A 23340-nucleotide genomic window follows, 5' to 3' on the forward strand; every position below is an offset into this window, starting at 1 on the left:
GTGTTGTTGATTCAATAGGTAGCAATCTTTCCTCTGGGTTGATATGGAACCAACAGTTTACTACGGGGCTAGAGAAACCATCTTTCAGATGAGACACAACACAGATGTCCCTTCCAACCAGGTTTGATTATTAAATACCCTGCGGCACCTTTCCCTAACAGTACTAGTGTTGGCGTTGGGGTCTTGACATCTGCTCATGGGCTAATTTAACAAACATATCCATTTTTTAAAGGTAGATGTCAATGTTGCATGTGGACCGTCATGGTGGTGATGAGCAGTAGTAGCTGTTCAAATCCATAGCAGTGGCTCAGCATCATTGAGTATTAGACACCACAATGCTCCATTTGGCATTTCTTAGGAAATGAGTGTAGAACATTTGGGACTGGTGCACACCTCTCCAGTCCTTGTTACTTCCAGGTATTTAAAAACTAGGCTTAGATGCAGCTCTGTTTCTATATGCGCAGTAAGACTGGGTCAGGCTATAGCTCCAGGAATCAGGAACGAGTCAGGGCAGGAGCAAAGAAACTGGGACTATCTAGATAGATATCGATTGATCTGCATTAAGGCCAGCAAAAAACCCAAATGTTAAAGTCCTGGGCCAAGGCATTTTCAGAAGAACTGTCACCAGTAGGGAAACTCCCCCACAAAAGTAGACTACAACTAAAATCCATTAAAAAAATTTCTTTCTGAAAAATATTCTGGAGGAAAAAAATCTCTCTCCTGGGTTGAGATGCCTCAAAGGTTGGTTACTTCTGTAGCCCAAGCCCATGCATATCAGCACAGTTAACCTAGAGAGCTGACACTCAGAGTGGTAGGAAGCTTTACACATTCCTCCTCGTCATCGTGTACAAATCCTCATCATCCAAAACCAAAAAAAAAAAAAGCAAGCATGATTATAGCTGCCCGAGGACACCAATAAATTACGCTGCTGCATTCCTTTTACATGGTACGTGCCCACGCAGACTGTCCTTGGCATGGCAAGGCAGGCAAGCGAAGGACAAAAAGACTTTTTAGCAGCGGTTGCAGAAACTGTGACGGAGTGACTGCTGATTGCCACATCAAGCTAACTGTATTACAGAAATGAACTTCCTTTAAAATCCCCAGAGCGCACAAACTTGCAGAAGCACTGCAATTTGTAGCAGGCAAATGCCATGAACAACACTTGGCTAAGGCTTTTTTACTGAACTATAACTAAACCGATTTTTTTTTTTTTTTTTTTTTTACAAAAACACTGTAATTCAAGACGCGGCAGAACTTGTTTTATTTATACAAATACTGTCTCCAGATTTACACATCGCATGAGTAAGCGGTGCAAAGAAAAATTATACCCCCCTCCCATCTAATTCTATACTTATGGCCAGCACTCGGTCATATGTAGTCATCTTGACTATGTACTGCAGAGATCTGCGTGGATAAGAGAGGAGGGAGAGATGAGTGATGCAAGACTGAAGATCTCCGATCCACTGAGCTGTTTGACTCTATTCCAGGAGGTTCCCGAATGCCATCATGCCCACTACACGCAACACTAATGTGCCCACGTGTTTGCATATATCAGTTACAGATTACGGTGCATAGACTTTATGTCAGGAAGGCAAATGCGCTTTACTATTACATTTTTAAAACCCGCTGGACTACTGTATCAATTGGATTCAACATTTAATATTTATTTTAATGAATGTCCTATCATTTATTTCCCAGGTGACTCTCAGCAGTTTCCTGCAGATTTATATCCAATTCCTGGAGACTCCAGGGCAATCCTGGAGGGCTGGCAACCCTAAACTGCAGACCCACAAGAGGCACGGCAATCCCACATATCCTGTATCTCACTTTCCCAACAAAAGGCAATGGAGTTACGTGTTTTCGGTAGATGCACCTACATAATTGTGTCTCTACCACAACGTGGTGCCAGAACCTCCCTCAACCTTGCATCGGATGGTTAACATCTATGGCACACCGCATGGGGGCTGGGAACCACAGGATCATTTCCCTGCCTTCAGTCTTCTGTGCCAGCAAGGAGGAGCGGGAACTAGATTTGCCTGGTGTGTTAATTGCTCGGGAAGAAGAGTGCACAGGTCAATGGGAGCAGTTAAATGCAGGTCACAGCACCACATCTTCCCTCAACTGCATGGTGCTCTGTCTCTCTTTCTCAGTCCAACACACTTTCTTATGTTTTACAGGAAACTGTCTGGAGTGCACCAAGTGCTCTGAGGTTTGTAACTTCTCCATGGTAAGGTAAAACCGCTCATTGCCACAGCCAATATTCACAAAGATGGTGCCGCCTCCTCCTCCTCTTGCCTATTTGGGATGATGAAAAGCTAAAGCAGTGACCTAGGTAGATGGCGCCTATCAACACAAGCCATCAAGTGATGTGCATGTGTATATATAATTTTTTTTTTTTTTTTTTAATAAAAGGGATGATTCATTAAGTACAAGCAGCTTTAGCTGCCATTTATGCCTTTGGTCTAAGAGCTGATTATAAAGCTAAAACCCTCATTGAAAGAGGACGATAGCAAGGCAAAACTAAACTGGCATATTTGGAAATTTAAATGCAGCAGCAGTTCAGGTTATACACTGCGCCGAGGTAAAAATCCTTAATTCTATTTTAAAGGCTCATTTTCCACAAATGGCTGAGCTGTTTAACTTAAAGTGAATAAATACCTAATGAGCCATTAAAGTCTATAAGTCTATATGGCCTCCAGGCACTGGTACCTGGATCCAGCCAATTATAGTTCCATAAGATAAGATGAAGACATCAGGTTGTTATTGGAATATATAAAGGTTGAAGACACTGTTAATAAGTCACTACAGGATGTGATAAAAATGGTTTAAACTGTTAAAAACTCTCAATGTGTTTTGCTAGACACTTTCTTATTTTACTCCTTGGTTTTTTCTCCTCCCTCTTGAAAGTCTAATTCTCGTTTTGCGGAGCCCTGAGAATCACACTCTGGAATATTACATTAACACCAAAAGGTGATTTGTTTCTACATTTCCATGTTTTTAGCACGTACTCTGGGGGTTATGAAATATTAATGGCAGCAATTCCTCAAACGCGGCTCAAAGAAAATGGCTAGGAAAAAAAAAAAAGAAAATCAAGGAAGTACCAAGAAATGTTTTTTAAAACCAAAGAAACTGTGCAGGGAGAAGTGGGGGAAAGGGTCATAAATAGTATGAAATCAACATTTTCTTTTGAGCAATACAGATCTTGAGACTGTCCTAGCTGCACATTTCCCCATCTCCCTTCACAATGTGGATGTTTGTGTTGAAAATCGTTATTCAATCTTTCGGGTTTTTTTCAAACATTGCCAAGTATGCAAGATTACATGTCTGGCCCCATGTAATCAAATAATTGGAAAGCAACAGGAACAATTGATCATCTTGTGAGTTAGAGCCCCATCCTGCAAAGACTTGCATACCCACCTACTTTCCATCCTTTCACATCAAAACCTTTGGGCCCTCTCCCCTTCATACTTGGACGTGTCCTTTAAGCAAAGCAACCTCGTAAGCCTGCAAATCCCTTCTTCAGGCTCTCCTTTGTCATGATACCTATGGAGAGCTCGACAACGGTTAGGCAAACCAGTGCCTTTTACACTGACCAGCCTAATTTCCTTGTTTCCTACAGAATATGTCCGTCTGCTGCTTGTAGTCACCTACTGAAACAGGAAGGTGCTGTGAGAGTGTGGGACTTTCTTGTTCCAGGTGTTGTTCAAACACAACTACACTGGATTGCCAGTAAATAAGGATGGCTCATGAGCACTACCACAATATAAATCAATACACGGGAAACTGGTCAGCCATCCCAGACACTGTCATAGGAGCAGCCATAGTGTCCAATATGAAGCATGTGTGTAAATATTTGCAGGATCAGGGCTTCCCTGCTAGACACGGGCTGCAATATTTCATTCCCTAGTATCTCTTTCAAGCCTAGCAACACCAGCAAAAAACCATCTCTCAGTGCAGTACAATCTCCTGTACTGCTCTTCAGAACTTGAGCATTCATAATTTCTAAAGATTTACTTCTGTGCTAAGAACTGCTACATAAGAGCTACAGACCACAGTGTAGTTTTACAAACAAATTATAGTCTTCCCTGAATAAGAGAGGGTTAGGATGGGCCACTGATGGTGCTATGTTCCTGTAGTTCTTTATCCTCCCCTTGCAAGTTTAAAGGATCTTATGTCAGGTACATAACTTAGGATGGCTCAGCAGTAGTTCCAACTTGCACAGGGAGTGATACTGGCACTCAGAAATCAGGGAGGCAAGCAGGTCTCCCAGATATTTCTCACCCCCTGCCTGGGATGAGCAGAGCTGTGTCTCAGGAGAGAACCTGACCAAGCCATTTCACATCCGGACAACGGCAAGAAAGCTACCCAGTTCTGCCGCCAATGAAATATACTCCTTCCCTGGCTCAAAGTTATGATGCATCATAGTTCAAGCAAAGACAACAGAGACCAAACAATGTCAGGTGAGGAACTGACCCACAGATCACAAGAATTTAGTACCACAGTGGAAATTTCTACGCATTGAAGAATTGCTCCTTGCTTTTCAGATGTAGTATAAAAATCTTACTTTCTTTGCTCACTTATGATTTGCTTATATGTTCTCATTTATTCTGGTAAAGCTTGAACACATTGAATGTTTTCTCCATCCGATGTGCAACCTGCCTATGCGAGTGGGAATTCCACCTCCTGATATAATGTTAGACTCTTCCCAACAGTAGCTTTCCAATTAACATATCCTCAAATACTATATACCAGACTTTTAGAGAGCTGTTTCTGTAAGTAACTCCTAATGCACATACAAACTAGTTGCTTGCCAAAGCATACCTTTGAAAAAAATCATGCTCTTAATATCCACACTAGAAAATTTTTGTTATCGAAGTTCCCAGATTTTATATCTGCCCTCTCACTGGCACATTGGGACCAAGCTCCTGACTTCACAATAACTTTATGATGCTGCAATCCTTCTCTTAACAGCAACTCTAAAGTAATGAGTTTCTTGTAGTTGCACAAGGGAAGGGGGGGAAGGGAGAAGGATGCAGTTAAAGGAACACAATAAAACAAATTAAGAATCTGACGGTGTGAAAAATATATTCCAAAGTAGAATAATCACATCTGAGAAAATATAGATAAGCTAAAAGTTGAGGGGTTTGAACGCATACAAATTATTTCTGCACATGGTCCACTGTTGTGTGCAGAAGATTGCTCATGGCGGCAAATTAAAAATTCAGGGTACTGTAGATAATGGAGAGTCAGTATCTTAATGCTACTTGCAGTCATCATAGTGCAGTGCAATCTTCTTTTTATTAAAGGAGATTATTTTCTTGTCTCTTGATTATATTTCCCAGTTAGCTCCTTGCCTTTTACTTACTGTTACCGGTATATATTATAAAGATGATAGCTACAGGCCAAGACATAATTTAAAACCTGTTCTGAACAGCTGTGTGCTTGTTGGCTTGAGACGTATTGCTTTATAAATTCCAAAGTATATTCAATATGTACAGATGACAGAAAATATGTAGTTCATGTTTGGAAGGGTATACTGGTGAAATTCGTAAACTTTTAAAATTACGATTCTGAATATTTTCTGTAATTTAAAAGGTAAGATTATCAGGATGGGGAAAGGGAGTAGGAATAGGTTAATTTTTTCAAAGAGGAATAATTTTTTTTTCTTGTAGAGCAAGTGGCTTTTAATAGCAATGCGGTAAGATGCATGTTTAATGTCCACCAAGCAGAGACAAAGAGAACATTGCTTGATGACTGGGAACAAACATTCAGAAATGGAAGGATTATAAAAACCGTACAGTGACCTCCGGTGATGCAAATGCTAGATTATGTTCACATCAAGAGACAACCATCAAGTTAACATGCTTTAAGAGCTGTCCAGAAAGCAAACTGAACTGACCAGGAAAAGACACGATTGTCAACAGGAGCAAACTACATCGGGGAGGGGGGAATTATACCCCTCCCCCCAAAACTGACCAGCCTTATAAAACCCAGCGGCTGGTTTCAAGCTCTGCTATCTAAGGTGTAGTCCTCTTTGTTAGACAGAGCACTAAGTTCATAGTGCAGTGTGCTCCAGGGACCCTGTGAAAACTAGAGGTCAATCCAACTCAAAACCCCGAGCACAAACTCCCTGAAATTTTAAAGAGGGGTCCACTTCGATTCTAAATCCACCACTGTGATGGTAAGTCCTTTTTAAATCTAAGATCATGACTAACAGCATTTTGCACTTAAATCTAACCATCCTGCCTGTATCCCTGGGTTTCACCACGCACCACTCGGGTGAGCAAAGAAAGCGTGAGACCCATTTATAAAGGGAATGGATTGAAGCACGGAGAGGTTAGATTGCTCTGCAAAGGCAGAATCCTAGCCCAGAAACAGGATCCCAGATGCACAGTCGATCCTGCCAGCTCTCGCTGGCAGACTCCCGCTCGCCCGCTCTAGCCACGAGTTTACACTGCCTCCGGATCCACGTGGCCACACAGTCACTGCTCAGTTGAATGAAATGTTCAAGCAGTTAATCTGTATTTAAGACATAAGAGTGAACCTGCAAGGACATCACGGAGGAAAAGGTCTTCAATAATTTGCAGCATAATCAGGAACAGCACCTGTCTTCGAATTCATTACCTCTGTTGAGCAAGCAGCTGTATATTTCCAACTGCCTGATGGAGCAGAAAAGAAAACCCTAGAGAATGATTGTGGACATATATTGCTTAGATCCAAAGAAACACTGGCACTTTTAAACAAATATGTGCTATTTACTCTCCAATGTATTTTCAAACTCGCTGAAGAAGCATGCACTGGTATCTCCCTACCAATTCTGCACTCTTTACCTTGCATAAGAGGAAGAGATTTTGCCATCTTTGATGTAGACTAGATCTCAATATAGGTCTAGCCTTAACAGCTATATTTGGGCTCACAGCGACTGGTGATGTCCATGGTGCTCTGGGAACCAGTTAGCTTGGGCAATGAATATGTATGGGAAATGGGCTGATAGGGCGGTGACAGCAACGTGCAATGCAAAGGGAGTCAGGACGCTTGAAATTCACATTCGTGACTCCATGGATAAAATCCCCCCTGTGTATTATAGCAATAAGATATTCCTAATGCAATATCGTTAGCATTGCCCTCCTCCTGTTCTCACCCAAATAATGGATAATGAAGAACAGAACATCATGCAGATGAAAGTGAATACACCTGTTTTATCTGCAAGCTGAGCAATCGGATATAAAATTAGCCAGACAGTGACAGAAACCCCTTGCTGCTTTTGAGAGGAGCAGCACATTTTAATGATGGAAAACACATTATTAAATAATAACTGATATAGTGTCTTTTGCCAAGTAGCTTGTCATGCCTTATAAGCTTTAAACAGACTCATTTTCCTCAGTAATTAATTATGGTCACTTTACAAGTTGTAAACTGAGGCACAGAAGGATTAGCACCAACTTTCTCAAAGGTGGCTTCTGGTTTTCAGGGCTTGATTTATGATATGATCATCTTGACTTTGAACGATGCTGAGAATTTATAACAACCCTCAGTGGTCTTGCTTTGGCAATCAGTGTCTCAAGTTGGACACCTAAAATCCCAAATCAATAGCTGCATTTGAAAACTCAAGACTTGAAGGTCACACAGTGAAGCTGTGAGAAAAACTCAAGACCAATGTCCCTCTTCCCAGCTCTAACCAATAAACAACTCCATGCTCCTAAAATAATGTTATAGAAATCCTTGGTAAGACCACTAAACCTGAACACAAAATGGATAAGAGCAGAAGAAAAATTAATACACTTAAGTAACAAATGACAACAACAAATAAAACAATAGACAATTTGTTACACGTACTACAAACTCTGTAAAAAGAATTACATCCATTATTCCTTATTATTGCTTCGGGAAAGAAATGCACACTGAAGGCAGAAAATGAAGTTAGCAATGATTTTTCACTCAAGAACCCTTCTCCAGGGATGAGTTATAAAGGAAAAAATGTAGCCCGGAAAAAGAGAGTTGGAAAGCAAGGATTATATAACTTTATATATTTATTGAGAGACTCACAGATAAATATCATTATGTTGGAAGACATCAGATGAAACTGTTACACGTAGTGTTGCAAGGGTTTTCCTTCTTCCTCCCCTCCCTCCTCGTAGCATGTAACAGTATTCAGGATTTCAAGTAATACCGTACTATTGTTAGTTTTGTAATGCAGGTTTTTTCAAGAGAAGCTGTGGCGAGCAACAAGAAAGTCTACTCTCTGTTTTAAACCTAATACATTCTTGGAGTAGCGAGGGTACTTGAGAAATAGCAATTGATATTGTGGTGACTGCATGTGTGACATTTTCTGATCACATCGTGTACATAGCATAAAAAAAAAAAAGCAGAGTGTACTTACTCTGTGTCATTGATGTCTCCTCCAAGAAGCTGAACTGTGAAGCAATGCAACAGCAACTACTAAACTGGCACAAGGCAAATACAAGATGCAAACATATCCTGTATTTGTTCAAGGTCAAGATAATAAAAGTATGTGTACAATGTGTAAACACCAGACAATGAGGAAGTGCATTAGGTATATGCGGACTTTTAGAAGTGCGAGTGAGAAGGAAGAGAGTCCAACAGGAAAAGGCTGCACAGTACAAGTGATATGTTTTACAAATAGTCCAGAAATGTCACAAAATAAGGTGAGAGAAGCAATAATCCAGAGGGTGGAGCAAGACGTCAAATCAGAAGTAAAACAAAGTTAAGGGATGCATTTAAACAACAGGGACCACATGGCACAGTCAGCTGGAAATGGAAAAGGTAAATTTGGGAAAGGTCAGTGGAAATAAGAAAAAGAAATAAGAACACAAGTTAGGTAACGATGCACATAGGACAGAATAGCTAAGCAAAAGAAAGGAAGAGTCAGCAGCTAGTTAGGAGCTCCTGAAAATGATAAGGGGATACACCTATTTACTGTCAGCTTTTTATCGGGCAGGGAAATGCTTTGAGGGGTTGTGTTCATTGTCTTACAAACCCCGTCGCCAAACCAAGACCAGGAATCGCCACAATGGTCAGAATGTATATTCTGGTCAAAACGAATGGGGGTAATAAGGGACACATTTTGCAGACGTATCAACAGGAAGCAAAACATGTTTCCTCTGCCTTCTAAGTGCTTTACAAAAGTGATGAAAGGCTATTCGTGTCTTAGTGTATCTACTGGCATAGAAAAAACAGAACTTTAAAGTCTTTGTCATGCTCTCTCGCACAGGCTTACACCATTGACGCATGCACATAACAGAGTGGGGGGTAGGCCAAAAAATCGCAAGCTCTCCCTTTTCCTTTCCATTTCATAACATACCTCTTGGTAAAGTTTGGTTTTAGCCTTTTGTCCACAGGATTCCAGAAACGCAACTTCAGCTCAGTGCAATGCTGTGGTGTCAACGGTGGGCATAAGCCCAAGTTCAACGTAGGAAGAGCATACCGATGTCTTGGCGGAACAGTGCTGCCTAAGCAGAGGAAAGCAAGCGAAGCTATCTCAAGAGGCTCCAGGCGTGGTGACTCTGGCCTCATCTCCTTCCTCCCCTGCCATTTGAGATTAAGGTCCTAATTACTCTATTTGAGTCAATTCAATGAGACTATTCAAATACTGCAGGACATGCCCTGTGTCTTGCTAAATGGAGGTCTGCAGCATGAAGGCTCTCAGGACTTTCTTACGGAGATTTTGGTCACATCTAGCTCTCCCCCACGGATATGGTTGGGGGAAAGGCAGTTTTCACTCAATATCAACACTCAGCATTCAATTAGTGATCCAATGCATTAAAAAAAAAAGAAAGAAAAAAAAAGGGAGACCTCACTGATACTCTGCCAAACTGGAATCAAAGAAACAGGCGAGAGAAGAAAATCATAACACATATTGAGGGACAAGATATGTCAATTATAATAGTTAATATTATATTATTAAATTAAGTATTAAAATATACCTATTACTTTATATTAAAGGATTTGATGATGGAACAACAACATTATCCTTCTGGCTCATACTAATGCTCTAGCTAATTCCCTTAAGCAGATTAATAAGAATTATGGACTGTACTGAGAAAACAAAGCACTAACAGGTGGTGTATACATTTATTTACATAGGGACACAAATGAAACTCCATTACACCAGAGAGAAAAAATGGAAAGGGGACTTATTTAAACAAGAATGAACATGCGAGGGGAAAATTAGTGATTAGAGTGAAATAAGGATTAGAAATTTTAAAGTCTTTTGCACTTTCCTTCTTGACAATATTTAGTTGCTCACTGTCCCTTGGAAAATATTTTCAAATACACTCTTGCCCCTAGAAAGCAATTGCTACTATCTGAGGGATGTGGATGAGTTTATCATGAAACACTGAACATGAATTGTTATCTTTCAAAAGATCAAATTCGATAGGGCCTGCATCAGCTCTTTTCCACTCTGAACACGGTTCATCTCCCTGAAATGTGTATTCGACTGGACGGCTGGCTCCTTATAAAAGAAAAGGAGATTCTACTGATTGCAGTAATTAAATTACATTAAATAAAGCAATTAAAACCAAACAAATACAAGGTTTGTTTTTTTACTGATCAAAAAGGAAAACAAGGACATTTCCAATTTCACCCTCCTCCCCCAAAAAGCTGCCAAAAAATATGTAAAATTAACACCATCTCAACAGAGCTGAAACATGCAGTCACTTAGAAGCCAATATATTTTAACCATCACTATTTGATGATGGCCTATATTTTGAGGCCATCTGTATTTCTAGGGCCTATGCAATTCCTGCAGTTTCCAACAGGCTGAAAAAAGTTCAAGAGATCAGACTCCAAAAATAACCGAAGAAATTGAAAAATTAGTTCCTTATTTATGAATGCATAAATATCTCTAGGGGCTGATTATCTACAGTAACTCATTTCCTAGAAAACAACATTCCATTACCACTATGTTGAAATAATTTAGTATCTAAAGTAGTATATAAAACGATTACTAAAACTAAGTCGAAATATTAGCAATTTAATAAATTACTGTGCACAGCAGAAAATTGAGTGTATTTAAAAAGGCTACCAGAGAGACTCTTTAACAATCTGGGCCATGTGACCATATCTGATGAAGTCTTTCAACAGAGACTTGCAGATTTACTGGTTAGCCTCTGCTTCATTATTAAAACGAGGGTCTCTGGTGGTGAAACTTTGTACCATCTCAAATGCAGCCATTTGTACACAGCTCGTGGTTCCCTGTGGATGGAAATGGTATTAAAAAATTTAAAAAATTAATAAGGCTGAACTTCGTAAAAATAAATCTGGATTGAGACTTCCATCATATTGTTGAGTATGCTCCAAAAGGCAGCAATGCTCTTCTTGTCTGGCTGGATAGGTTTTTAAAGTGGTGTTGTATAATTTTTTTTTCTAAGCTAACTTAATTAGGGTTCACTTTCCTCCCCTCCCCTCCGCCCCCAAGCACCCACAGAAGCTCTGTACGGTTCTCATCACCGGAGCATGCAACCACCACGATATGACCCATCAATCATAGAACAAGACTATGAGATTTGCTTGCTATGTAGAGACATGCCCTAATGCAAGAAGGTAAATATGCTTTTTTTTCCCTCCAAAAGGGCAATTCCCTGGAAGTCTGAAGTAATATGCCATAGTTTGATGTGAAGGGCATTTTCTGCTCCCAGCTGAGACCGTAATAAAAGTGTCAATCACTTGACTGGCACTTTTAACAGTACATGAGAAAGGATATCTCTCCCCCCCACCATGAAATTGTATTGAAAGATTTGCATTTATACAGTGATGAGCTGCTAAATAGCGTGGGGGGGGGGGGGTCCTTGCCAATTCTTAGGCGTCCTGTAAGCACAAACATCTGACCATGTTAGCAAAAGGTTTGATGTTCTGGAGTCCTAATAAATTTGTACCTAATTTCCATACCCTATTTAGCAGGAGCTATCATTTAGGATTTCACTCATCACTTAACACAGTAACAAATATGAATCATTCATTCGTTGTTTCTTTATAGTAACTAATACTTATGTGATAAAGAGGTTTTTTGTTGGTTTTTTTGGAAATAAGTTGTTCATTTCTTTCCACATTTGTGTGCGCATTATAGTACTCTACAGGAAAAAAAATAATTCACGAGTGTTGGCACAGCTGAAGCTAGCATTTTAGAAATCTGCCTCCTATGTTACCAAAAACTCATTAAGGTTCAGCCTCTGGCCTCATACAGACGCTCAGTTTCTCTGGAAGAGCAGTAATTCTGGAGATACCACAAGTGTTCAGATGTTCAGGCTTTTTCTCCCAGAGTAAGAATTCCCACTCCAGGAAAAAAAACTAACTAGGAAAAACCAGGGTTAAAACACTCCTAGGATTTGTACATGCTGTGGTTTCTCTCAGAAGAGAGCACAGTCCTCCAGCACCCTCCTCACTCAGCGTGGAGCTTGCTGAGTTCTGCTCCCTGTTGGACCAGCAGAGCATGTCCCGGTCACAATCCCCACATCCTGCTGCAGGGAAAAACAGGCTAACCATGGGCAGTCTGGGTCAGCCAATCAGACCTGCCCTGTAGACGGCTGCCATCTGTCACCAGACAGATGCAAAAGAACCTGCAGAGCAAGCTGAGATGTATGCACAGGGGTTCCCCCTGGCTGCACAGTGTCAGCACTGCAAATTCTCTACTCTTCAGGACCTCCACATTAGAAAGTATGTATAGACAGCGCTGAATACGGTTTTTTCTACCAGAAGAACAAGCCTGGGAGAATCCTCCCAGCTTATTTGACTGTGTGTACGCAGCCTCTCAAGAGACAAAACTACAGCTCATTTACAATCAGGACCTCTTTTGCAAGCCAAGACCCCAGAATTAAGGTACAATTACAATTCCCTTATCACCACCCAGTCAGAAAAAAAAGGCAAGAGACAAATCTACAGCCTGACCTTTTATTATCATACCCCAAAAGGGCAAGAACAAACACTTATTCCAATGCCCATCTAGCTACCTTACAAAATAATACAGCATAATATACACTCTCACCAGCTAGAGGTGGGCAAGGAGAGAGGAGGAAGGAGGTGTTTAGAAGGTGGCTCACAGACTGGCAACAGGTCTTCTTGAGTGTGTGGAGTTTCCCTAGACATACAAAAAGCTAGAACTCTTGGTTCCAAAATGATACCTTTTATTAGACCAACTGGAAAATGGCAAGAAAATTGTCCTTTTCTGCAAGCTTTCGGGATCAAAGTCCCTTTGTCAGGCTCTGGGAAAAGTGTAGATGGTACAAGATGGTAAAAAATCCCCATAAGTAGGAAATAAACTTCATTTTTGCACAGAGGGAGCTGGAAGTTTGTCCCTCTGGGAGTTTCCCTATTCTTCGCTCTGGCCTATATCCTATATTTATAGTTGGGTTATTCTAATAATTGTTCTGTGATTCATTTTATTCAAATGTCTTTGTTTCACTGAAACCTCTGTAGCTGAACTGAACCAGTTCTCTTCTGGGTTTGCAAGGTGTCAATTAGTTTAAATTTTTGTTCTTGTGAAGGTTACTACTAGAAGGGAGGATTTCTTATCTCCTTCCCTTCACCATTGTGGAATGCTGCTTGACACCATCCTGTTTCCCTTCCAGCTTATTTATAGCCTTCATTGACAAGGCCACTTTGTTTCTATAACTTTAAGAAATTTAAGACAAATATCTATTACAAAACTGTATTCAATATATTTGGTAACACTAATCATTAATATAATTGAAACATACTATCAGTATATTGTAGCTTTCGCTTATCTAATTTAAGGCTTGCCTTTTATAATGCCTTCTTTCTGGCCTTGTGCTCTGTTTAATCTGCATGTGTTAATTGCTTCCTTTCCTTCAGTGACCAAGCTCGTGGTCACCTCTACAGAGGTTCATTTTGAGGTTACTCAGAAACAGGCCTTGGAGGCCACCTGCTTTAGCCACACTTTGTAGCTTGCCAGAGGCCCCTTGAAAATGATCGGTGCTGGCAACACAGGGTTATACATTTTCACCTAACCATGCTCAGTCAACAAAAATAAATTACACGTGATTCAATTCTCCTCATCAAAAGACGAAACAAAAGTTATTGCAGCCCGTTACTACTAGTGTTGTTCTAAAAGCAATTACTTGCACCTACCCTGGCCCAATACTAGTGGCATGGACCAACAGATGTGACTCTACTTTCTCTTGCTACTGCTTATAGCTAAAATGCAAACTTAAACACATACTGTTGTAATTTAGGCTTATGCTAGGTGCAGAGCCGGCACTTGTCATCATGGTTTTGCAGTCATTGACTGCTTCTGAGGCCTACACCTAGGGAAATAGGATTAACTGCTGATGCTCCCTTCTGGAGTTGAATGCTCGCTCCCAAAGGCATAGCTCTTACTTTGAAGTACAGCGTGGTGAAGAAAATAATTCTATGATTCTAAAACAGCATCAAGGGACTTAAATATTACATTTGCTTAGCTCATATCGACTTAGCCACCTACCTACATTCAGCCTGGATTCTTCCTTGCCTACTAGAGGCATCTCTCTTCTCAGAAAGGAGATTTAAAATTAAGCTAGTTTCCAAAGAGAGTGAGGGATTGCAAGAGCTCAAGGTAACAACAGCTGTGCTGCAGACACTTTGCACCACACAGGGATCTCAGTACATGATTGAAGTACCTGCAAACTGGACCCAGGTTCCAGTTTAGCTGTACCAATGCAGGAGTACAAGGTAGGTGACTGAGCATCAGGGCTTGTATCCTAATACAACTACAGAAGCAGGAGGAGTTAAGACCAGGCAATCTCAAGCTCTAATCCTGCCTGTAAAACCCTACTCCTACAGAAAGGCGGCACTGAAGTCAATAAGGCTCCCTACACACGCATGGAAATAGTTGCTGGATTTGATCCTTATGGCTTGGATTTTTCAAAATGAGTGTAAAGGACTCAAGCACCCAACTGCCATTAAACTCCAATCACATCTGGGTGCCAAACTCACCTAGGCTCCTTTGAAAATTTCCATCTCAGATGCTACTTCCTGACATTTATGCTTAATGTTGTTTTGCCTTCAGCTCTTCTCACATGATAGGAAGGGTTTCTGGAGAACATATAAATTTTATTATTCCCATCATGGCATAGATGCCTTGAGTACAATTTTGATCATGGTAACTGACCTGGGGATAGTGAGAAGAGGGGCCGGGAGGCCCCACCCACGGGGCTCGACGTGGGAAGAAACACTAAAAAAAAGAAAGAAATACAAAACAATCACTTACCTGCAGGACGAGTGACGCCAGAAGATCAAAGAGAAAAGCCCGTGTGGTTTACAAGCTGTGCCTTTATGTAATTAAGGCCGACGAGTAACGTCACAAGGACGTTCCAGCCAGCAGAGATAAAAATGGCTGCCAGCAGTAGGGAGGGGAGGGCCAGTGAGGAGACTGAGGCTCTCTGTGCCGGCAGCAGGCGGAACCGGCACGAACCGGGAACACCCAGACGGCAGGCAGCTGTGGAAGCAGCAAGAGCTCCTCACACCAGGGGCACCGAGATTGAACCCCAGGAGAGCTGGAACACTGGGGATGACTTCCCCCTAGTGCCGTGAAGAAGGTCCATCGGGGGAGACGCTGAGCGGCGGCGTACCCAGGACAAACTCAAAGAAGAGGCTGAAACCAACCTTGGGGAAGCAGAGGTATTCCCACTCGACTGCTCCCAGGTACCAGGTCGGGGAGCTGGGCTAAGGGCAGAGTGGAGAGAGGCAGCCCACAGGACCAGCATCGGGGGAGTACTGCCAAGTTCAGGCAGAAGGGCTGGGAAAGCCGACCGGTAGGACAGCAGACAGGAAGACCCTTTTTTGGTTCCTTTTTTGTTTTTTTTCTTTGTTTTATTTCTTTACCCCTACTCGACAGGGGCACCCTTGTTGACCAAAAGAAGAGAGCTGACCGGCTCAAGGGGATCTCAGACCTAGAGCCCAGGCCAGCTAATTATTCTTCCCCAAGGAGGAAGGGGGATACAATAGGGCACGAGGAACATCTACACTGGAGAGGCAGCCGTATCAAGATCTGGCACCCCACCAGAGGTTGGCATAAGGCTGGGGTGTAGGGGAGGTGGAGCCCCATGAACATCCCGCAAGCGGAGTAGTCATCCCTGAGGGGAACTTTGAGGCCAAGCCCCACACTGACAGAACACCCAAAGACATGGCAGGTGAATTTGGGGAAGGCCAGAGGGACAACCAAAGCCTACCTCAGGGAACCCATGAAGCCAGAGAGCGTACACCCTTTACTGTCTGGGCCAAGGTGGCATTTGAGCAGGCGTTCAAAGCCAGGCGAGCGCAGTAACAAAGATGCGAGTCAAGAGTAATTCCACTGATGAAAGGGGTGAAATGCTGTCCCCACTGAACTCAATGTCAAAGCTCCCATTGACGTTAGTCAAGGCCAGACTTCACTTAATAGATTTACACTGGAACAAAGCCAGTGAGTAGAAATTATTTTGGGATATCAAGAAATGACTGTTTTGTCATTGATGAAATACAAACAGTTTCTATTTTTTGAACCCCAAGGTTTCTTATTCTCATTAACACAGGCAAATAACGTGAATCTGTTTGTCCTTTTGGGTTTACTATCTGGGGTTAAATTCTCTGCCAACATGGATTTTCAGTCCTCTTCAATAGATATTTGTTTCGCCTTTCTTTAAAGAAAGAAAAGACAAGACAAGACAAGGAGCAACAAGCAATGATGGTGAGAGATTAAGAATGGCAGCAGAACAGAGCATTGGAATGAATACAGAAGCTACTTTATTCATACAAAGTACCCAATCAGAAATAATGGTCTCAGATGGACACTTTGTGAACATTCGGCTACTAGCGGTGTTTGTAAACCACTGAATAAGTTTGTCAGTTTTCTAAGTTATTTTCAGAGAGCAGTGTACTTCTCCATCTATTCGGCTGCGTTTTTGAATGACACCCAAATACACTGTGTTTGAAATGAATGCTCTTTGTATCACCAGTACTGCTTGAACTCAGTTATCTGACATAAGTCATTCAGTAGCGGGATACACTAAAAGTATCTATAAACCTTCCTACTCTTCAAGATGGAGGTTCCACTAAAGCAGGCAAATGCTTAATGTTTAACTCCTGGGTAAAACAGTGAACTAAATCAAATACAGACCTGGCATAGTGGGGTGCATGTCTAAATGGGCTACATCAACAATAATAAGTATATCAAGGCAGAAGTGCAAGAGACCAAGCAAGCATGATGAGATAGAGAAAAAAAATATTGTCACATAAGAGCCAGGCCTTATTGACATTGACTTCAATAAGACTACAATTTCACCCAAATAATGAAGCTAGACCTTGGAAAATGATGGCTATTGGCATCCCAATCAAGTCTTTATCCTTCACTTGGCAGAACTATGTTTTTTAATGGTGACTTTATTCCTCTCTGACATTTTAAACATGGTCTGCGGGAAATAACGTTCAGTGATGCACTAATAAATAAAGCCCGGACACATTCAATAGGGAAAAAAATCCAGTGCGATATGCTAATAGTCAAGACTTGGTTTGTTCCCAATGCACATATACATCTTCTTCCACAAAACCATACTGAGCCTAGAGTTTAGTAAAGGCTATTTACATACAAATCACCTTGTAAATCAGAAGTAAAATGGCATGGTTGCTATGAACAACACAGCTACACATTTAGTCATGACAGGCAAACATTTTAGGTTGTCCTTATTAATGAATTTTCTGCAAACGAGATAATACAAGTGTTATCTTTCTCCTCACCTTTCTATGATGCATCAAAATCAAGCAGTGATAGTTTGTATATATCTGTGTACAAACACATACCGCCCCCACCCCCATCAGAGTAGATAAAAAATGGGATTGATCAAGGGGAATTTAACAATGACACAAGTATAGAAATGTGCACCTCAAGGATGTGCAAATTGTCCATGTGATACCTTATTTAACAGGTTTTCAAAGTAAAATGTGTTATGCTGGCCACTTGATTTGGCCTCAAATCATACTTGTTTCATACTCAGATCTTCAGCTGCATTTGCTTCTGGGACAGAAGAGAGAAAACTATTTAAGAGCACACATATCATTGTTCTGTATTAACCAACCTGTTTTTCTCCTCGTTTGTTCTATTTGAATGCTCTTCTCACATTAACATTTGCTCTGGCCCCCTACTAGTCCACAGCTACACCATACACAATGCCAGACATTTCAATTTTATTCTAACATCGATCACATCTACAAAGAGGTGGTTGTGCTGCTCTGAAACAAAATAATCCCACAACAAACTGCAGTTCCTGGTTACAAATTCAGCCTTGCAAGATTAGTCAATAAAGGCAGCACATAGAGGCGGGCAGCTAGGTTCAGGGTACCCAACACTTCCCAGAAGACCCGTATTTTCAGCTGCTTATAACTTTCCCAAAACATAAGTCATTCATAATGGAATTTTCTGTAATTTTTATTATTTCAGTAAAAATCATACAAGTATTTCTCAGAACAAGATGGAAAGAAAAGAAAAATGTAGGGTTTTAAAAAAAAAAAAAAAAAAAAAAAAAAAAAAGGGAAAAAACACTATACCCACTATGAGTCTTAAGGACCTCCATCCTTTGAAAGTAGGAATTCGCAATTTGCCTGGGAGCTGCGTCAGGGATGCGCCTTTTGTTATTCTTCTGAAACACAGGCAAAGAACAAACGTCTGAACATCTTCCCGTAATACATGTTCAAGAAAGACGCAGCTCTGAAGATGCTGTCTGGGTTGGAGATGCTCCATCCCAGAGTTGCAAAGTTTGACCAGGTCTTACCTTGCACTTGTTTCTCTTGCCAGCCAACAGTTATGGCACCAGGCACATGGACTGGGAACAGGAAACCAGCCTCTCCTTATCTCTGAGGACTTCTGCATCTGAGGAAGGGAGGGAGGAAAAAAAAAAAAAGGAATCAAGGGAGACTGACACAAGGGTCAGGTTTGAAGCAATGGTATGAAAAGAAGGAACTGGGATGTGAAGTTCATAGACAGCAAGCTTGAATACCACCCCGAAGGACTGAATTCTCATCTCTTCTTGTCCTCCAGAGATCCAGTGCGAAGCCAGACATCTCATGTGAACCAAGCATTATATGGACGCCACTCATTGCCATGTTCTGAGTGCCCAAGAAGCAACGATCATGACCAAATTTGGTCAGTTCTTCTGGGTGGTATTCAATTGGCCAAAATAATAGGCGCAGTGGTCTTAACAAATAAAGTGCTATTGAACTCAAAGTATTCCTGTGGCAGGCAGGATTTGAGCCACAGGCGTCTCAAGCTGGACATTCAAATATCAGCAGATATTTGAAACGAACGGCTCTGTGGTTCAGTTCCATATCTACACTGTGGAGATGGTAATAGCTCCTCATCTTGGAGGCTTTTTGAAGATAAATTCATTAATGCCTGTAAAGTATTCCTATGCTATAGAAATGAACGCCACACAAAAATAAAACAACCTGTTGAGCAAATTAATAATTCTGTATTCAAAGCAGGCACTGAGCATGTGTAATACATAAGGCATGGGGCTACACACTGAATGAGGGCAAAGCAGAATACTGAAGAGCTACTTGCACAAAGAGCATAAGCCATATTGTGCGCTGAATCAGACTGGGGCTGTTAATTCTGCCATCTCCTAACATTTGAGTGCTTCACTGTGGAACCTTAATTATGACCTTTAAAAGCAGGGGATGGGGCTTGTGTGACAGCTCTACATGGTATGTACAGACATGCAGTGAACAATCTCACTAGCGACTGCTCCCCTCATTGCTTTGGCTGCTGCGGGGTCTCCAGGCTTCTCCTCCCTCCCACAGCTTTCACTTCCTGCCCCTACCCCTGGCCATGGCTTGATGCACTGGGGGAGCCTGCAGCCAAGGAGGTGGTGAGAGGGGGCACCCACTCATGTGATACTGCAGTTGGGCAGGGCAGCCACCCACCCAGGCAGTAGGGGAAGACCTCCATGCACCATGCAGTGGTGGGGGGGAGCTGTACACCTCCATGGTGCCAAGGGACCTGCTGGTGCAGCCCCTGGCTGCTACGAAGTTAGACAGCCCTGCCCTGGGTGATAAGGAACATAAACTGCATACAGCAATGTAAAAACCTACTTCTTAGTGGGGAAAAAAAAGCATAAGAACCTACACCAAGCTGGATGTATTCCCTTTTCTTGAGTATAGTTTGTATTTTAAGTAGCATATAAACCTCACCTGGGCCAGAGAACTGGAGAGATCAGTGATCTAATGACTGATTTTTACTTTGAACACATATACCATTCAAACTTGAATGGCAAGGATTTCTATGGGCGATACTTTTTACTGGAGCAACTGTATGGTTGGCACGGACTTTTGAAAGCTCGTCTGAGTCTAACCCAACCACTCGGTTGGTCCAATGAAAGATACCAGCCACAGAAATCCTTGCTTCTCGCGTATTTCCTAGATCGACATTCACTTCAACACTATTAAAGCTTGAACTATGCTTAAAAGTTGGCCCATTTTAAATTCTACTCACAATTTCACCCTTTCCCCCCCAAAAACTCCCTCCTCCATGGAGCAAAACTCCCTGCAAACACACACAACAGCCCTTTTGGAACTTTAAAAAAAAAATCTCTTCCCAGAAAAGCCTCGAGAAAAAAAAAGTTTATGTTTTAACAAATTAAGCAAACATATATTTAATATTTTAATTACATTTTAAATACCATACTGAAACATAAAGCCCATTTAAATATATGCTTAGACACAGGCTGTAGAAACCTAATGATTTTTTTCACTATTTAAAGTTTCTGCATCATTTCCTTTTTCTGTAATTAAGCAGAAACAAGATAGGTCATTTTAATTCTCATTCTCTCTCTGTCTCTCTGTCTCCTCCAAATTCCAACTCTAGTTAAGATTCAGTAAGCATTTCTAGTCTAATCCCCAATAATTGGGTTCATGAGTTGTCTGGTTTAAAAATCACACTATGGTGGAACTTGGTGCATCAGTTTTGATAAATTAGTTACCCTAATTCTCCTTTATAATCGCAATGGTTTCAGTACATATTTGTCTGTTAATTCGAACATCTGTAGTGAAAAAAGGAGCTAAATAATTCAGAGGCTTTCTTTAATTACTTCTTTTTAAGCAGTCAATGGACATTGATTAGAAAAAGTGTGACCTAACATTACACACCTCTACTTTGTGTTATTTCAATCTGCCAAGCCAACCACAACCTGGCTTGTCTATTTCTTATACTTGCTGCCCCTTCCTGACCCTTCAACATGTCTGCAGTCGAGTACTAAACGAACCTGGTAGAGGTTCATGTGCACTACTATAATACAAACAAGCATCTGTTGCCCTCTGATATTTTTCAGCACACGAACCATTGTGGTATTTTGGAACAAGAAAAATGGAAGTGATCCCTTTTAAAAAAAATCTTTTTTGTACATTCTATTATGCATTTGTCAGTATTTGTTTCTTGCCTCTCCAGGTTTATGGTGACTTCAGCAGGTCAAGACAATCAGTAATAAAGGTAAATTGTAGGCTACTTAAACCAGCAAGAGTCTCCTCAGCACTACCGGAAGCATTTCTTGAAAGACATGCACACAAGTCAGACCATGATTACTGTAGAGCTATGAAGCACAACTGAAAGGCAATGGTTGGGTCACAGAATCATAGAAAGTGAGGGCTGGAAGGGACCTCAGGAGGTCACATCTAATCCAACACCCTGCTCAAAACAGGACCAGCCCCAACTACATCATCCCAGCCAAAGCTTTGTCTCCCCAGGTTTTGAAAACCTCCAAGGATGGAGCTTCCACCGCCTCTCTGGGTAACCTGTTCCAGTGTTTTACTACCCTCCTAGTGAGAAAATTCTTCCTAATATCTAACCTCAACTTCCCTTCCTGCAACTTGAGCCCATTGTTCCTTGATCTGTCATCTGCTCCCACTGAGAACAGTCCAGCTCCATCCTCTTTTGAACGCCCCTTCAGGTAGTTGAAAGCTGCTATTAAAAAGCCCCTTAGTCTTCTCTTCTCTAAATAAGGTCAGTTCCCTCAGTCATTCCTCTTAAGTCATGTTCCCCAACCCCCTCACCATTTCTGTTGCCCTCTGCTGGACTCTCTCCCATTTGTCCACGTCCCTTCTGTAGTGGGGGGTCCAAAACTGAACACAGCACTCCAGATGTGGGCTTACCCATGCTGAAAGGAGGAGAATTACTTCCCTTTATCTGCTGGCAACGCTCCTACCAATGCAGCCCAGGATGCCATTAGCCTTCTTGGCAACAAAGGCACACTGCTGGCTCCTGTTCAGCTTATTGTCCACTGTCACCCCCCGGTCCTTTTCTGCAGAGCTGCTGCCCAGCCAGTCAGCCCCAGCCTGTACCGGTGCATGGGATTGCTCTATCCTAAGTGCAGGACTTTGCACTTGTCCTTGTTGAACCTCATCAGATTTCTTTTAGCCCAATCCTCCAATTTGCCTAGGTCACTCTGAATACTAGCCCTACCCTCCAGTGTATCTATTATTCCCCCCAGCTTCGTGTCATCTGCAAACTGAGGATGCACTCTATGCCATCTTCCAGGTGGTTGATGAAGACATTAAACAAAACCAGCCCCAGGACCGACCCCTGGGACACTTCACTTGATACCAGCTGCCAACTAGACATCGAGCCATTGATTACTACTCTCTGACCCCGATGCGCCAGGCAGTTTTCTATCCACCTTACAGTCTATCCATTCAGCCCATACTTCCTTAGCTTGCCTGTGATGATGCTGTGGGAGACCATATCTACAGCCGATCTAAAATCAAGATACACCACATCAACTGGTCTCCCTACATCCACAGAGCCAGTCATCTCATCATAGAAGGCACTCAGGTTGGCCGGGCATGCCTTGCCCCTGGTGAATGCATGCTGTTTGTTCCTAATCATCTTCTTCTCCTCCAAGTGCTTAGAAATGGATTCCTTGAGGATCTGCTCCATGATTTTTCCAGGGACTGAGGTGAGGCTGACTGGTATGTAGTTCTCTGGATCCTCCTTTCTCCCCTTTCTTAAATATGGGTACTATGTTTGCCCTTTTCCAATCGTCTGGGACCTCTCCCGATTGCCATGAGTTTTCAAAGATGATGGCCAATGGCTCTGCAATCACATCAGCCAACTCCCTCAGCACCTGCGGGTGCATCCCATCCGGCCCCATGGATTTGTACATGTCCAGCTTTTCTAAGTTTACCCTAACCTCTTCTTTCACCACTGGGAGCTGCTCAGCTCCTCCCCAGACTGTGCTGCCTAGTGCAGTAGTCTGGGAGCTGACCTTGCCTGTGAAGACTGAGGCAAAAAAATGCATTGAGCACTTCAGCCTTTTCTGCATCCTCTGTCACCAGGGTGCCTCCCCCATTCAGTAAGAGACCCACTCT

At 42.0% G+C, this 23340-nt stretch overlaps 1 protein-coding gene across 1 annotated transcript in view; it reads right to left on the reverse strand.

Annotated features, from left to right (window-relative positions):
- Nucleotides 1-2097: 2097 nt before the first annotated feature.
- MLYCD (malonyl-CoA decarboxylase) overlaps nucleotides 2098-23340 on the reverse strand; it is a 75403-nt gene continuing 54160 nt past the window's right edge. Inside the window, exons 6-8 of the mRNA XM_014526680.2 lie at nucleotides 18756-18853; nucleotides 18536-18623; nucleotides 2098-2295 (exon numbers count right to left, since the gene is read on the reverse strand). Coding sequence (XP_014382166.2) covers nucleotides 2098-2295; nucleotides 18536-18623; nucleotides 18756-18853 — 384 coding nt within the window. The remainder of the gene's footprint in view (nucleotides 2296-18535; nucleotides 18624-18755; nucleotides 18854-23340) is intronic.

Source organism: Alligator sinensis, unplaced genomic scaffold (genome assembly GCF_000455745.1).
Source record: "Alligator sinensis unplaced genomic scaffold, ASM45574v1 scaffold877_1, whole genome shotgun sequence".
In the NCBI taxonomy this organism is placed as follows: Eukaryota; Metazoa; Chordata; order Crocodylia; family Alligatoridae; genus Alligator; species Alligator sinensis.